General features: G+C 39.3%; 1 protein-coding gene across 3 annotated transcripts in view; it reads right to left on the bottom strand.

Annotated features, from left to right (window-relative positions):
• Positions 1-18,736, bottom strand: part of STARD13 (StAR related lipid transfer domain containing 13) — a 427,146-nt gene that overhangs the window by 242,139 nt on the left and 166,271 nt on the right. Inside the window, exon 1 of one of the 3 annotated variants that reach the window (XM_077484121.1) lies at positions 3,577-3,785. The exons of the other annotated variants lie outside the window; for them this stretch is intronic. Coding sequence (XP_077340247.1) covers positions 3,577-3,697 — 121 coding nt within the window. The 5' untranslated portion in view covers positions 3,698-3,785. Of the gene's footprint in view, positions 1-3,576; positions 3,786-18,736 lie in introns of those variants that run through there. 3 annotated transcript variants of the gene reach the window in all.

The raw sequence follows: 18,736 nt of genomic DNA on the forward strand, positions 1-18,736 counted from the left end.
GTTATCAATATGTAGTATTATTAAACAAAACACATAATAAACAGTACAATGACAAACTAGCACAGAGGTCTGCACTGAGTAGTCTGCTGATAGAAGTACATACACTGCATGACCAAAGTTTACTTTGTAACTTCTCCTCTGTATTCTGCAGACCTTAAAGAGGAACTGCAGTCTGCTCACATCATTTGTAATAAAAACATCTTTGCCATTCTGAAGCTTCTCTCCAATCGCTTTGCATGTTATTTTATATATACTGTGATTCTGTATTTGCCAAATATGCTGCAGAAATATCCATCCACTGAGTCTGGCTGCAGCCATTTTAACTGTGGGCAGCTGAAGCAGCTGCCTGTTCACTTTCTGGATTTACACAGAGGCACACCTACAGCTCTGCAGCCCTGCAGCTTTCATTGGCCCTCTTATGACTTCCCCCCCCCTCCGTCATGCCGAACTCTCACGAGAGTGAGAGAGCTGTGCATGATGTCATAAGCCTAGGCTTTTTACCAGACAAGAAAACAGAAGTGCAGAAAAAAAATGTTTTACTATCCAAAGTTAAAACAACAAGGGCAGAAGATTTATTAGGTGGAAAGATGAAAAAAAAATGACTGAAAGTCCACTTTACCATTACCAGAAGGCGCACATTACATGTATATATCCAGTGCCAAATACTACTGTATACAAAAGGGTAAAAAAAACAGAGAGGACCACAATGAAAATAAAAAATAGAGGACAGCAATGCAGATTGTGAAAATGTAATATTCTTATGCCGCATACACACGACTGGACTTTTTGGTGGACTAGGTCCGATGGTCTTCCCAACGGACTTTCAGCGGAGGTCCGATGGACTTTCCAAACGAAAAGACTTGGCCAAACATGAACGTACTAACGTACTAAGTCTGTTCGAAAGTCCGTTCATTTTGAACATGATGACGTAAGACGGGACTAAACAAGGAAGTTCAATAGCCAGTAGCCAATAACTGTCCTTGCGTCATATTTGGTCCATTGGACTAGCATACAGACGAACTGATTTTTCGACCGGACTTGAGTCCGTCTGAGAGATTTGAAACATGTTTTATTTCTAGGTCCGTCTGACTTTTGGGGGAAAAAAAGTCTGCTAGAGCCCACACACGATCGAATTGTCTGACGGATTCTGGTCCGCCGGACCTAGTCTGCAGGAAAGTCCGATCATGTGTATGCGGCATAAGAGACATAAGGATGCTGATCCTTTCACTACAGATGTCATGGCTTGTCCTCCACCTGTCTGCATGTGTCTACAGAAACAAATGACAGATCACAGAACACGTCACATACATTGTCAGGGTAAGGGCATGTATGTGACTGTTCTCAGTAAAATCTCAGTAAATTAATACCCGTTAAAAAAAAAAAACAGCAGCAAGATCTCAGTAAATCCATGCCTGCGACCGAAGATCGCTGTATGATCTCCGTTAACATACATCTGTGATCGATAATCATGGTGTGAGCTCAGTAAATTCATACCTGTGACTTATCAATGCAATATGATCTCAAAAAAATTCATACTTGAGACTCGTGATAATGGTACAATCTGAGAGACTTTATACCTGTGACTGATGATTTATGAATTCCTGAATGTGACCGATGATCGCTGTATGATTTCATGAAATTCATATCTGTGACTGATGATTGTATGAATTCATGAATGTGACCGATGATCGCTGTATGATTTCATGAAATTCATATCTGTGACTGATGATTGTATGAATTCATGAATGTGACCGATGATCGCTGTATGATTTCATGAAATTCATATCTGTGACTGATGATTGTATGAATTCATGAATGTGACCGATGATCGCTGTATGATTTCATGAAATTCATATCTGTGACTGATGATTGTATGAATTCATGAATGTGACCGATGATCGCTGTATGATTTCATTAAATTCATATCTGTGACTGATGATTGTATGAATTCATGAATGTGACCGATGATCGCTGTATGATTTCATTAAATTCATATCTGTGACTGATGATTGTATGAATTCATGAATGTGACCGATGATCGCTGTATGATTTCATTAAATTCATATCTGTGACTGATGATTGTATGAATTCATGAATGTGACCGATGATCGCTGTATGATTTCATTAAATTCATATCTGTGACTGATGATTGTATGAATTCATGAATGTGACCGATGATCGCTGTATGATTTCATGAAATTCATATCTGTGACTGATGATTGTATGAATTCATGAATGTGAACGATGATCGCTGTATGATTTCATTAAATTCATATCTGTGACTGATGATCCCAGTAGGATTTCAAAGAATTCATACCTGTGACAGATGATCTTGTATGATCTCAGAAAATTCATACCTGTGACTGATGATTGAGGTATGATCTTATACTTGTGACCAATGAAAGCAATATAATCTCATACCTGTGACTGATGATCGCAGTATAATCTTGTATGATCTCAAAAAATTCATACCTGTAATTGATGATTTCAGTATGATCTCATACTGATTTAAAAAAATTCATACCTTTGACAGATGATCTTGTATGATCTTGTATGACACACAGTCAGACATTCCGACAACAAAATCCATCAGATTTTTTCCGACGGATTTTGTGCCAAACTTGTGTTGCATACACACGGTCGGACAAAGTTGTCGTAAAATCTGATCGTTCAGAAAGCTGTGACGTTCATTGCGTACGACGGGACTACGTAGAGGCTAGTAGCCAATAGCTTTGATCTTGTAATTTAATCTGAGCATGCGTGGCACTTTGTCCATCGGAATTCTCTACAAACGATCGGAAAAAGTCTGATCGGATTTTGTTGTCGGAAAATTTTAGACCCAGCTCTCAAACTTTTTCTGTCGGGATTTCCGACGGAAAAAGTCCAATATAGCCCACACATGATCGGATTTTCCGACAACATAATCCGATCAGACCTTTTCCGTCAGAAAATCCGGCCGTGTGTACAGGGCATTAGAGAATTCATAACTGTGACTGATGATTGTGGTATGATCTTATACATGTGACCGATGATCGCAGTATAATCTCATATTTGTGACCAATGATTGCAGTATGTTCTCATACCTGTGACCAATGATCACAGTATGATCTTATACCTGTCATATCTGTGGCCCATGATCATAGTATGATCTTATACCTGTGACCCATGATAGTAGTATGACGTCATACCTGTGACCCATGATAGTTGTATAATCTCATACCTGTGACTGATAATTGCAGTATAATCTTAGCACGTACATACAATGCAGTGATTGTGTCTGGAAGTTTAGTTACAGCATTTTACATAGATACATAGACACAAGTCCATCTAGCTAGCTGAAGCAATAAAATAAAACGTTCCCTTCCTAGCCTGCAGTTAGTGTCAGACAGCAAGGACAGCAAGGACACCCAGACCGCAGTGACATCACACTGTCCCATCTGCAGTCACCTTGTCACCATCCTCCCCGCACACCCCAGTCCTCCCCGCACCCCCCGGTCCTCCCGGTCCCCGCACCCCCCGTCCTCCCCGCACCCCCCGGTCCTCCCGGTCCCCGCACCCCCCGGTCCCCGCACTCACCTGCCAGCCGCTTCTCTCGGACGTTCTTCCATAGCAGGTCCCAGGCTTTGGTGGTGGAGTCCTTTAACTGCTCACTCAGAGACCTCCTCAGGAGGAATTTGGCAGACCGTTTACTTGTCATTGTAAATCCCTCAGTATCATCATCACCACCATCATCATCATCATCATCATGCTGGCTCCTTCCCTACACGGCTCTGCATGTGTGAGTGTCCCGGCAGGAGGAGGAGGAGGAGCGGGAGGAGGAGGAGGAGGAGTGCGGCTACAGCCGGGGTCTGCACTGATCCACCACTGCACACATCACCCGGCTCCGCTCTGTGTACCCCCAGTCTGCCAGCCAGACTCTCCTCCTATATCTATATATCATCAGATACATCATACATCTATATACACCTATATACCATGAATCTATATGTCATCAGATACATCTATACACACCTATATACCATGCATCTATATACTCCTGTATATTATATACCATACATCTATATATGATCAGATATATCTATATACACCTATATACCATACATCTATATATCATCAGATACATCTATACACACCTATATGCCATGCATCTATATATCATCAGACACATCTATACACACCTATATACCATACATCTATATACTCCTGTATATTATATACCATACATCTATATATGATCAGATATATCTATACACACCTATATACCATACATCTATATATCATCAGATACATCTATACACACCTATATACCATGCATCTATATATCATCAGACACATCTATACACACCTATATACCATACATCTATATACTCCTGTATATTATATACCATACATCTATATATCATCAGACACATCTATACACACCTATATACCATACATCTATATACTCCTGTATATTATATACCATACATCTATATATCATCAGATACATCTATACACACCTATATACCATACATCTATATACTGTATAATATACACCTTTATAACATACATCTATATACTGTATAATATACACCTATATAACATGCATCTATATATAACACATCTTTATATAACATGCAACTATATAATGTATAATATACACCTATACAACATACATCTATATACAGTATAACATACATCTGTGTATAGCATACACCTTTATATCATATACATCTATATACAATATAATTTACACCCATATAACATACATCTATCTACTGCATAAGATGCATCTATATATAATATAATAATAATACACAACTATGTAACATACATCTATACTGTATATAAGATACATCTACATATAATATACATCTATATAATTCACATCTATGTAACATACATCTATTTATAAAATACATCTATATACTGGATATATATATATATATATATATATATATATATATATATATATATATATATATATATATATATATATATATATATAAATAATACAACTACATAACATACACCTATATGTAACATACATCTATATAATAACATTTAGACATATAGATAGATATATACAGTATGTGCTACAGAAATGTCAGCTCCCAGGCTGATTGGAGTTCTCAGGGACCTTCCCATTCTCCTTCCTTTACCTTGCAGCCAGTCGGCTTCTATTGACTCAGCCTATCTCTCCTAAGTGGAGGTTATCTGGCTATTACACTCCACTAACTTTCATTGCTGGGCAGAGAGCACATTGATACACATTATACTGGTCATGGTTCTAGATTTATAATGGGAGTAAGAGGCCCCCCCCTCTATACAAAATTATGATCATTAACAAAATGAGTTTCTGTAATTAGGAGGCAATATTTTGCCTGTAACCACCTGTAACGACAATCATACTCGATAAATAATCAATCTATTTTCCAGTTGGTCTCTTCCATTTCGAAAATACAAATGATTGATATGCCATACATTGGGGAATGGGTTTTAATCGATAGTTGGAAGTTATGTTATAAGTTATCAGTCGCAACTCTGTTTCTACCAGGGGACCTCATAATCCAATCAATCAAAATATGATCACATTTTTAACCGAGTGCCACTGAATGCAAACAATAAAGAGTTTTCCATGCTGGCCATTCAAATCTGATCTAAACTGAGTCCGAATCTATTGGAGGGGAAGTTCTGGCTATTCAATGAACTTCCGATTTGATGGTTTTGATTGAATCGTACATCGATCTGATAATACAATGGAAGTGTGTATTGGCCACCATAAGAACTCGTTCACAACATCTGCATTGAGCTTCCTCCGTGTGCACAGAGCAACCCAGCCTGATCTAGGACACAGAAAACTGCATTGATTTACAGGTTGATTTACTAAAGGCTCATTGACCCTAGCTTTGCTCTCTGAGGAGTGATTTGTATTCTCATCGCTCTTCAAAGAGCAATTGACAAGTGGTGAGAAAGCATAGGGGTTGATTTACTAAAGTCAAATAGACTGTGCAGTTGCTCCAGAGCTTAGTAAATTAGGTAAATCTTCAGTTTGCACAGAATACCATGCATAGAAAATGAAAAAATCTAATTTTTGCTTGCCCATGATTGGATGATGGAGTCCATCTGAGCTTTTGCTCATTTACTGAGCTCTGGAGTAACTACACTTTGCAAAGTGCACCGTCTATTTGCCTTTAGCACATCAACCCCATAGTATCCCCTCCCCACTGCCTGCTTTAACCCATGGAAGCATACACTAGCGCCTGCAATGCACATGGTCGCAGTGTGCTTGCAGAACAGCTCATTCACTTGAATGGGTCACATTCCACTGGCACTACACCCGCCGAAAGCATGCCACAGCCACAAAGCAAAACATCACGGCTGCAGCATGTGCACACGCCTGGCTGCAGCTAAAGAAGGTAGTGACTGTAAAAATGCGGCTCAGCCGCAGGGTTTTATTGCCCCTTCCCCCCCACCGACAGCATGAATGAGCCCTAAAAGAATTGACTTTGAAATGTGAATTATAGTAAATAAGGTGAAACTTTTTTTTTTTTTTTTAGTTTGAATATCCAATCATGAGCAAGGAAGATACAATAAACATGACTTTTGCCAGCATATGATTGGTTGATTTATGTGGACAAACAAAATCAAACATGGCAGTAGTTACGTGCACCATATTTTAATAAATAAATAATTTATTGATTATCTTATTGCTTCATTTTTAATATCTGCCCAATTTCTGTACTTGCCAGCAGGTAGTGACATGGAAACTGAAGCAGCGTACAGAAGCACAGACGTCTGGAAAGAATTTCCAATTAGTCCATATTGTAAACACAACTTCATTTTATTACTGCACATGCTTAGTACAAAGCATTCCTCCACAAGTCCTCTGCGTAAACCCAGCCAAGGTGATTGACGGCACAACTATGGATTGAAATATTTGTGGAGGTTCTGCTGATACATGTGTTGTCCTTTTCAGCTGCCTCTATCACTAAATATTTAAGATTGCAATACAAATGTTACTTATTTGTCTTAAAGCTGAACTCCGGGGAAGAAAAAAGTTTACCTTTTCATGGGTGATGAGGGAGATGATGAGTAAAATATTATACCTAATTGTATTCCTTGTTCTTCAGGTAGATGGCCCTCTTCTTCACTATCCAATGCCCTGGAATGTGGGTGGGCTTGCAGCAACTCCCCTACAATGCAGGACATCTGGACCTTCATAGTACAGGATTACGTCACGGAGCTCGGACCAGTTGGACAGAAAAGTGAAGAAGCTTCATAGGACCCATGGCAGGAAGAGAAGGAAGTCTGCATGTATGAGGATCAAGGTAAGTATATCACCTTATTCATCATCCCCTGGGCAAAATAGGGAGGGGGGACCTATTTTGTGGGTAAATGTCGTGCCGAGGAGATAATGAGTAAGGTGTTATACTTACTTTATTTCATGCTCTCCAGGAAACTAACGCTCTTCTCCACTGTTCAAAACTCTGAAATGTGAACAAGCCCTTGATGCCCCCATCTACACTGAAGCGACACAGTGTTGTAGGGGTTAGCACTCTCTCCTAGCAGTAAAAAGGGTCGCTGGTTCAAATCCCAACCACAACACTACCTGCCTGGAGTTTGCATGTTCTCCCTGTGCCTGTGTGGGTTTCCTCTGGGTACTCCAGTTTCCTCCCACAATCCAAAGACATGCTGGTAGGTAATTTGCTTTCTGTCCAAAAAAAATTGGCCCTAATATATGAATGGGAGTCGGGGACCCTGGATTGTGGGCTCCTTGAGTGTAGGGACCGATGTGATTGTGTGGAGTGCTGTGTAAATTGACAGCCCTATATGGGTACCTTGAGACACAATGTACAGGGATAGGGACAATTGTAGACAAACACACACACTCACTCAGGTTAGACTGGTGTCTTTATTCAACCTTATTAACTATGTAAGGACATCTGGACCTTCATTGTATGGGATGACATGAGAGAGCTGTGACTGGTTGGATAGCAAAGAGAAAAGGCTTTGTAGGACCACTCATGTGAAGAGAAGGAAGCCTGCAGGGAAAAGGAATAATGTAAGTATATCACCTTATTCATTATCCCCTGGGAAAAATGGGGAGGGGGACCTATTTTGTGGGTAAATATTGTGCCTAGGAGATAATGAGTTAGGTTCACACAGGACGCGGCACGACGCGGCACGACGCGGCACGACTTGCAGCGCCGTGACCTGCCGAGACCTCAGCGGCGACTTGCAAAATGACTTCTGTATAGAAGTCAATGCAAGTCGCCCGAAGTCATGCCAAAAGTAGTACAGGAACCTTTTTTCTAAGTCGGAGCGACTTGAGTCGCTCCTCTTAGAACGGTTCCGTAGTACAGAACGGGGGCGACTTGTCAGGTCGCGGCACGGCAAGTCGTATCGCGTCTGGTATGAACCGAGCCTAAGGTGTTATACTTACTTTATTTCATGCTCTCCAGGGAACTAATGATCTTCTCCACTGTTCAACGCTCTGAAATGTGAACAAGCCCTTGGTGCCCCCACGTACAATGAAGGACATCTGGACCTTCATTGTACGGGATGACATGAGAGAGCTGTGACTGGTTGGATAGCAAAGAGAAAAGGCTTTTTAGGACCACTCATGTGAAGAGAAGGAAGCCTACAAGAACAAGGAATAATGTAAGTATATCACCTAAATCCTCTGGATTAACTATCGGTATTGGATAGAGCAGTGATGGTGAACCTTGGCACCCCAGATGTTTTGGAACTACATTTCCCATGATGCTCATGCACTCTGCAGTGCATGAGCATCATGGGAAATGTAGTTCCAAAACATCTGGAGTGACAAGGTTCACCATCGCTGGGGTAGAGTATATAGAAGTTTTCTATTTGAGGGTGTTGGCTTTCTTTTCTTTTCTCTCTCTCTGTTGGTTGAACTGGATGGACATTTATCTTATTTCAACCAGCTTAACTATGTAACTATTTAGGAAATATAATTTCCTAGCTAAAATGAGCAGTTAACCCTTGCAGCAGGGAAGGAGACTAGAATGAGGGAGTCCATCCCCAGAGTTCACATTTAAAGCAGTTTTCAATGTGAAACCAATTAAACCAATTGGTAATAAAAAATATGAAGCTGGATAATTGTAAGCAGGGCATTTAGCTAGTCTGTCACTAGGTGGCTCTGTCTCAGTGTGTGATAACTGTGTAACTGGGTGTTAGGTCCCTTTTAGACATGACTAGTAATGTAAGGGGTGGGGTCAGTGCCCATATATTATACCAGGTTGGAAGGAGCCTAGTACAGTTGAGGCATTGGAGTCAAGATACCCCACCAGAATACAGATGTAGTAAGGAATGCAGAGGCCCTGAATAAGGTGGAAGGACAGGGCAAGGTAGTGCTGTAGTCTTCCTGTCTCTTATGGTTGGTGGAGGCTAGAGTGTACTCTTTATGGAGAGATCAGGGGTCTATTAGACGTCTGATATCTCCCTTGCCCTTCAAAGCATCTGATCATAGATTGTGCTTGAACAGATGCTTGCATGGCAGTAATGGCCAGGGAGCGACAGCTCTAAAACTGGAAGTGACAAAATCCTCATCGCTTTCCACTTCCTTCAGAGAAGGTCAGGGAACGGATGCACATGGTGTTGCAGGGCTCTTGCAGAGCAACCACATTCACTTTAACCACTTGATCTCCGTAAAATTTACCCGCCTTCCTGACCATGCGATACGGGCACTGCATTACTTTAACTGACAATTGCGTGGTCGGGCGTCGCTGTACCCAAATAAGATGTATGTCCCTTTTTACCCACAAACAGAGCTTTCTGTTGGTGGTATTTGAGGTTTGCGGTTTTTATTTTTTGCACTATAAACAAAAAAACACTGATCATTTTGGAAAAAAAAAAACTATAATTTTTTACTTTCTGTTATAAAAGATATCCAATAAAATAAAAAAATAAATCTAATTTTTTCATAAATTTCGGCCAATATGTATTCTGCTACATATTTTTAGTAACAAAAAATCCCAATAAGCGTATATTGATTGATTTGCGCAAAAATTAGCGTCTACAAACTATGGAATATGTTTATGGAATTTACATTTTTTTTTTATATTTTTTACTAGTAATGGCAGTGATCAGCTGTTTTGAGCGGGACTGTAACATTGCGGCAGACAAATCTGACACTAAGTGACACTTTTTGGGGACCAGTGACACCAATACAGTGATCAGTGCTAAAAAAATGCACTGTCACTGTACTAATGACACTGACAGGGAAAGGGCTAACATCAGAGGCGATCCATGGGTTAAATGTGTTTAGTGGGAGTGCTTGCTAACTGTGTGGTTGATGGTTTAACTAGGGGAAGACAGAGATCCGTGTTCCTGCTTAGCAAAAACACAAGACCTCAATCTTCCCCTCTGATAGAACGGCAATCTGCCTTGTTGGCCGCCGTTCTGTCAGCCTCAGAATGATCAGTGGGTCCCAGTGGACATTGGGTCTGCCAGACCCACTGATTGACTCCCACTGTGTCCAATCACAGCTGAAGCTGGTTGCCGGCGCCATGTGTGCAAGCCCCAGACCCGGCAAACAGGTACGTGATTTGGCGCTGAAGGGCCACCCTGCTGCAGTAAATGTACGTGGGGTGGTCCGAAAGCGGGTATACATGATCCTATGCACAGCGGCCACCCTGTAGTAATAGAACTGCTATAGCGTGGTCACTAAGTGGTTAATGAGTCATGTTCATCGGGTGCTACGCCCGTTGAAAGTGTCAGGGGGTATAAATCTTGCCACGTTCATAAAGCATTGTGCCTGTGGCATGTGCTCAGATGCTGCCTCTGCAGCTAAAGCAGTAGTGACTTGGGAGAGGGAGGGCAGTAAAAGCATGGCTTAGCTGCTGCATTTTACCCTGCCCTCATCAACCTCACATGTTAACGAACCCAAGCTGTGAATTTTACGGCAACATTATCATCTATAATTTACATTATTAAATAAAACTGATCATCCGTTTAGAACTCATATGAGCAATGAATTTTATAAAAATGTATTTTTACGTTCATAAGCTAAGTTTACAGTTTATTTATTGTTTACTTTTTTTTGTAGTTATTTATTATCTTCTGTCACTGTATACAGCTGTAACCATTCCATTTCATTGCTGCTCGCCCTGGTATTTACAATTCCTGTAATTCTGGAGCTTCTCATAAAACTCTGCGTATGGCGTACCACATATGTGAAGACTCGTATGTGAACTGCGAGGAACGAACGCACATCTATTCCACCGCGGCAAAAAATAGGCTTCGGCTGTAAACTTGCAGATGTTTCATTTTTCTGAGCTATTTTTAGCTCTACAAATAACAAAACATGCTGGCTGTAAAAATATCTGAATAAAACAATATGGGACAGGTACTCGGAATCTTGCTGAATTATGTGATTATATTTGACATTCTTGTGTGCTAATGCCGCCACACAGGAACAAGTGCCTGGTGTATTTTTAACACAAGCCGAGGTCTGGGAATTGCTTTGTGTAACTTTCTCCAGGATTCACATAAACCGTGATCACATCTGGAAAGCTGGAATATGTGCCTCAATGTAAAACTCAATTTTTACAGAGAAAAAAAAAATAGGAATTGTTCCTATGTGCTCATTCATGTTATTTAAGTATATGCTTGATTATTTTATTTAATAATGTACTGACATGTGCACACATGTGCATCGCTGTAAAAAATGCATTTAAAAACACCTTCTTACACACGTTTTACTGCTTTTTTAAATGTATTTACAGTTGTATCCCACCACATTTTATCATTACAATTTTTATCGACATTAACATTCATTTTTCTTTTTTTTTTTTCTTTTTTTTTTTACATTCGCATGACCATAAACAAAAAACACATTTTCTGTTTACCAATTTGCATGCAGCTGCATTGTTTAATTTATTAATAGAGACATTCACACAGGTACATAAATATGCACGGCGTTCAAATCTGTAATGCAAAATTCTAAAATCTGCCTGAGGGCACATGATTTACGCACTTACAAATGTATACCAAGTACAAAAAAAAAATTAATTCTTGTACTAAAATAAATAAATTATGTATTTTAAAAAAAAAATGGATCTAAAAGCAACGATTTTAGATTTCATTCTAAAATCTGCACATGATTTACACGCTTACAAATGTATACCAAATACAAAAAAATTTATTCTTGTACTAAAATAAATAAATAATGTATTTTTAAAAAAATGGATCTATAAGCAACTACTGACCTTTTTTTCCAACTTTGGATTTTCGATTTCATTCTAAAATCTGCCTGAGGGCATATGATTTACGCGCTTACAAATGTATACTTAATACAAAAAAATGTATTCTTGTACTAAAATAAAAAAATAAAAAAAATAATGTGTTTAAAAAAAAATGGATCTAAAAGCAACTACTGACCATTTTTTCCAACTTTCGATTTTAGATTTCATTCTAAAATCTGCCTGAGCGCATATGATTTACCCGCTTACAAATGTATACTTAATACAAAAAAAATCATTCTTGTACTAAAATAAATAAATAAATAAACAATTTTTTTTTTTTTTTTTTTAAATAGATCTAAAAGCAACTATTGATCATTTTTGCCAACATTTGGTCCATAAAAAACTAGCCTATACGATCTGTAAAATTTTTACGAAATATAATATAATTAAAACTCTGGTTCGCTCGCATCTGGAGTATTTTCGTCCAGTTGTGGTCACCAATCCTCAGAAGGGATGGGCTTGAGCTGGATAGAGTCCAGAGAAGGGCAACTAAATTTATATGAGGACTGGAGGACCTCAATTATGAGGAACGACTACAAGCGCTAAATTTATTTTCCCTGGAGAAGAGACGCTTGAGAGGAGATGTGATAGCGATATACAGATATCTCAACGGTGATTCCAGCGTAAGTAGGAAACTTTTCAGTCCAAGGGAGTGAAAATAAAAAACAGCATTTTAGCTTGCACGTGATTGGATGATAAAATCAGCAGAGCTTCCACTCACTTCAGACCTACCCCTTAGATTTAGTGTGACTGCTCTTTCAAGTGCACTTGTAGTGCAAAGTGGATTTGCCTTTCGTAAATAACCCCCAATATTTTTTACTTTTTGTTATAATAAATATCCCAATTTTTTAAAAAAAAAATTTTTTTTTCCAGTTTAGGCTGATATGAATTCTTCTACATATTTTTGGTAAAAAAAAATTGCAATAAGCATATATTGAGTGGTTTGCGCAAAAGTTATAACGTCGACAAAATAGGTAATAGATTTTAGGCCTTTTTATTATTATTATTTTTTTACTAGTAATGACGGCGATCAGCGATTTTTATTGGGACTGCAATATTGTGGCGGACAAATCAGACACTTGACACTTTTTTGAGACTACTGACATTTATACAGCGATCAGAGCTAAAAATAGTCACTGATTACTGTATAAATGTCACTGGCAGGGAAGGGGTTAACACTAGGGGGGATCAAAGGGTTAAGTGTGTATTTCCTGGGTGTGTTCTAACTGTGAGGGGATTGGATTGACTGGGAGAGAAGACAGATTGTTGTTCCTACTTGGTAGGAACACACGATCTGTTTCTCTTCCCCTGACAGGACAGAGATTTGTGTGTTTACACACACACACAAATCCCTGCTCCTGCTCTCGTGCCACAATTGTGGGTGGCCGGCAGGGATCACGCCCGCCGGCTATGTGCATTGGGTCCCCCGCCATGCAGCGGGTGCTCTTAAAGCAGCCACAGTATATATGCGGTGATTCGCGCAGCAGAGCCATTCTGCCACCGTATATATACAGGATCAGGTCTAGAGGTTCTGCCTGGGGGGAAAAAAGAATTAAAAGTCAGCAGCTACAAATACTGTAGCTGCTGACTTTTATAACATGGACACTTTCAGATCAGCTGCCTGGTGCTGCCGCCCCATCTCCACTAAGGGAAACTGGCACGGGAAGCCTTTCGGCTTCACAGCCGGTTCCCCACTGCCAATGTGTGAAGCACACTGTGCTTTCTAACTGGCCGGGCGGTGGAGGAAGGAGGAGGAGGCCCGAACCTCAGAGGGACGGCACAGTGGCGCAGTTTCCCAGAAGTTTGGAAAAATACATGTCAAAAACACGTACCGATTCCCCCCTCCCAAATGTGGCACTGAAGGGAGCTGGGGGGAGCAGATAAGTGGAAGTTCCACTTTTGGATGGAACTCTGCTTTAAGGCACCAGATTTCTGGTAATTTTCAGCCTGAAATGAAATTTCTGGATAAAATTTACTTTAAATAAACAGAAAAAATTAATAAATAAACGTGTCTTGGTAAAACCATCTCTGTAGACTGCTGGCTGTGCGGAAGTTTCCAGGAACTCATGTGATTGAATCATCTTTGTTAAACAGGGAATATCAAACCACAATCCGTCTACTCTCGGAGGATACTTCCCATCAAGAAATCAATTCATTTTCTATATCCTGTAGTTGAAGGTCATAACAAATGGACTATGGGCTAGCCAAATTTATTTTTAACTTAATTAGTATCCCACTGGGCCAAGAACTGAGGCTGCGGCTGAGGTTGCCTTACTACCTATACACAATACATGACAGCATAAATGCTGAACAACTCTGCTAAAATGCCAGCTTGGGACCATTTGATCTTACATAATTTATAATATTATTATTCTTATATTCAAGTACATGCCTAAAATAATGATAATTTATTTGGTGCATTTGACTTTGGCGTTTCAGTTTTCTTCAGGAGAAATTAAAATTAAACTCGACTTAAAATCCCACAACTTAACTATTGAAGCTTGTGGGTGAGGTCAGCTTAGACCCTAGTCCCCAAGAAATCCAACTGGAGGTGGAGGCCAGGAGGCTAAATACCCAAGTAGCTTCTTGGGTCTCAAGGGAGTCTGGTGGTAATATCTTGAGTTTCCAGTCTCCTGTATACACACACACACACACACACACACACACACACACACACACACACACGCTATGTTACCAAAAATATTGGGACACCTGCCTTTATCGGAACATGAACTTTATTGGCATCCCAGTCTTATTCCATATGGTTTTATATTGAGTTGGCCCACCCTTTGCAGCTATAACAGCTTCAACTGTTTTGGGAAGGCTGTCCACAAGGTTTAGGAGTTTGTCAATGGGAATGTTTGACCATTCTTCCAGAAGCCCATTTGTGAGGTCAGGCACTGATGTGGACGAGAAGGCCTGGCTAGCTGTCTCCACTCTAATTCATCCCAGGAGCCCACATACGCTGATACATATAACTAGAGAGGATGTATGTCACAGCCTCTCTGCTATCACTGGTGCTGCATCCTTTTTAATACTAATCCCTCTGAACGTTGTGTACTATATCGATTTGGTTTCATCTTGCGATTTATTCACAGAATCTTTGCCTCACCACTTGTTTTTCTTTCATTTTCTCGCTATCTTTCTAGGGCTCCTTTTATGGGAATTGTAGTGGATATTCATATCCCTCAGTCCTATAAACATGCTTTCCTGTGCCTCGTTATTTTGAAGGTGAGCTCTGGAAATCCTAGCTGATTAGATATACAGTATATAATTATCTGATGTATCTGGTCATTATATTATTATTAGTATTATTATTGTATGGTTTTCTATCATCTCTAGATATGTTTTTGAAAACCTTTGGAACAACTCTACATATTTTGACTTGTATATCAAATCTTATGTGGTTGATCAACTGCATGGGGTAAAGCATATACTTTTGATGATATAGATTTAGATTTGTTTCATCCCTGTGTATCATCTGAGGATGCTCAGTTCACTGGGTATATGTGAGGGTTTAGATCCACTTTAAGGAAACATATCCTAAAAGATAAAAACAATTGAGTACTATCCATGATACTTTTTTAATCTGCACCAACACTCAAAGTTTCAGGACTGGCTTTCGAGGTGTACCGACTTCTTCTAAGGTTCAAGCAGTAAGGGGTACACCCGAAAGCATGTCCTGAAAATTTGAATGTTGAATGTGCTCTTGCTCTTGTTGCAAGTGCTCTAATATGACTACAATTGACTCAAATCTGTCAAAGCAAAAAAGGAACTGAGCTCTCCTAAAAAGGTAAATTCCATGATCATCATGTTGACCATCTTCCTCAATATTTTGAATCACTGATATGGAGCAAGTACATAGGTAAAAAATTCAAATTTTTCTCTTACTTACTATTTTTACTCGTTCCAGGTCGGTGCTTAGAAATTATTGAGTCAATGGATGAGCATAAACCAAGCAACTAGCATTTTCAGAAGGTCAGCAGTCCAATATACTGTATTCTATAATGCAACAAAATTTAGGAATAGGGAAAAGGGAATGCAAGATTACCCACTAAAATCATGAATTGCACTTGATTTTAACTTAATTTAATTGAATTTATTTCTGGTAAATTATTAAATATAATACCAATAATACTAAATAAAATAAAATTGAATTACTCTATATTGAACTATTTATTGGTGGCTATAGCAACCTCTTTATAGTCCGGGCCTGTCGGTCTGTAATTAATCCCTTTTTTCCAATATATTCTATAATGGCAGGTTTAATTTAATTCAAATACTGGTAAGGTTGGCAAAAACATGATACTTTAATTTAAATTGTTCTTAAGTTGTATGTTATCAGACAGATCTGCATACTTCCAGAGATTGCTGCATGTTACCAGAGAGAACTTCCATGTTGCCTCTTACCAGCATTATATCGATGTGGCCAGGTTTGCTTGCATTTTGTCCTTCTAGATTTTCTTGCATTAACATGAAAAGATTTGTCATAAAGAAAATTAACAAACATTTTACCAAGTGTTTTTTTTCTGAGGCAGAAGGTTCATAATCATATCTAATAATGGAGCCTTCTTTAAAAGCTTGGATACAGAATACAAGTAGAACTCAAAGTCACTGAAGCTTGCCTGTGTTTAGTCTATGAGAAAACCTCCAACAATTTCTTACGTCAAAATCTAGCACCACTAGCATCATCGCACTTGAGAACTCTTAACTTACCTTAGTTTCTATTTTTATAAAGTCCCATTCCATACATTTAGCCCTTTTTTGTATGCCAGATATGTATAAAACTTAGAGGAAAGAAAACTGTATCTGAACAAAAAAGAAGACTGACTTAAATAATGATCCTTGCCAGTATTAGAATACCCTTTGTGGACCTAACAGACATATAGTCCCAAGGGTAGCCACCACCCTCTATATATGAATGCCTGGGTGTGCTTCACCTAGGTAATCTTCATACCACTCCTAAGTACAGGCATACCCCACTTCTAAGTACACAATTGGGTTTATTTACTAAAGCTGAAAAGTGTAAAATCAGGCTCACTTCTGCATAGAAACCAATGAGCTTCCAGATTTTATTACAAAAGCTTAATTGAACAAGCTGGAGTTAGAAGCTCATTGGATTCTATGCAGAAGAACAAAAGACAGGCAAAGATCCATTGTAACATTGACACAATAATCGTCACCCTTGAATGCCTGGACACACGCAACATATATATGTACAAACCTTATAGATCTGAGCACCGGGCTCTAGTGTGTGGAGACTGTATCAGACAGTACCGTATTATATCTTAATATATGCTTACTTTGTTCTGATGTTTCAATTTAATCTGGTTTTAACAAACCAAATGTAAAAAATCATACCTCGATGGCTGAAGCAGTCTCAGAGCAATCAGATTTTTGGTAATGATAAGCTGTCCACGCAAGGAGGGGATCATGTCTAATTAGTACATTGATTTAATAAAATGGCAATTAGCGTTGAGCAAACTGGTGCGTTCTAACACAGAATCACAGCATGAATATTTTCCATAGTTTGCAAATTAATTTCACCTTGTGTTCATGAACGGGTAAAGGGGAGGCATTTGGACCGAAAATGCACAGTGCATAGTTACATAATTAGTCAGGTTGCAATAATATACAAGTCTATCTAGATTAACTAGTAGAAAAATAAATAAATAAATAGAATAAATAAATAGAAAACCTTTATACACAGAATCCTATACTCACAGTCGACCCTGAGCAAGGGTCCAATTTGCTTAAGTTTCCCTCCAGATGTAAAGAGTGTCCCCTTGTCATCTGAGGACCGAATACCCATATCCCAGCCCTTGTGTCCATGTTAAACTCTAAACCCTTGGTCCCCAACCCATTCTTAGTGACCTCTGTTCACTAGGGATGAGTGAGCCCCCCCCCCCCCCCCCCCAATGGTTCGGTTCGCAGGAGAACATGCAAAAAATTAGTTTGAACACGCGAACACCGTTAAAGTCTATGGGACACGAGCGTGAAAAATCAAAAGTGCTAATTTTAAAGGCTCATATGCAAGTTAATGCCATAAAAAGTGTTGGGTACCCGGGTCCTTCCCCAGGGGACATGTATCAATGCAAAAAAAAAGATTTTATTAATGCTTAAAGTTAAACAATAAAAATTAAATATTCCTTAAATATCATGCCTGGGGGCTGTCGTTAGTATGCTTGTAAAGTAGCGCATTTTTCCTGTGTCTAGAACAATACCACAGCAAAATGACATTTCTAAAGGAAAAAATTCAACTCAAAACTAATCGTGGCTGTAATGTATTGATGGGTCCTGGCAATATAGATGAAAATCATTAAAAAAACGGCATACTCCCCCAGTCCATTACCAGGCCCTTAGGGTCTGGTATGGATATAAAGGGGAACCCCACACCCAAATAAAAAAAATGGCATGGGGGGCCCCCAGGCACTGTATATTCTGAACAGCACTATATATACTATACGGCCTGCCCTATATACTCT

This window comes from Lithobates pipiens, unplaced genomic scaffold (genome assembly GCF_037356315.1).
Source record: "Lithobates pipiens isolate NorthernLeopardFrog02 unplaced genomic scaffold, aLitPip1_a1.2 Scaffold_16, whole genome shotgun sequence".
NCBI classification, from domain to species: domain Eukaryota; kingdom Metazoa; phylum Chordata; class Amphibia; order Anura; family Ranidae; genus Lithobates; species Lithobates pipiens.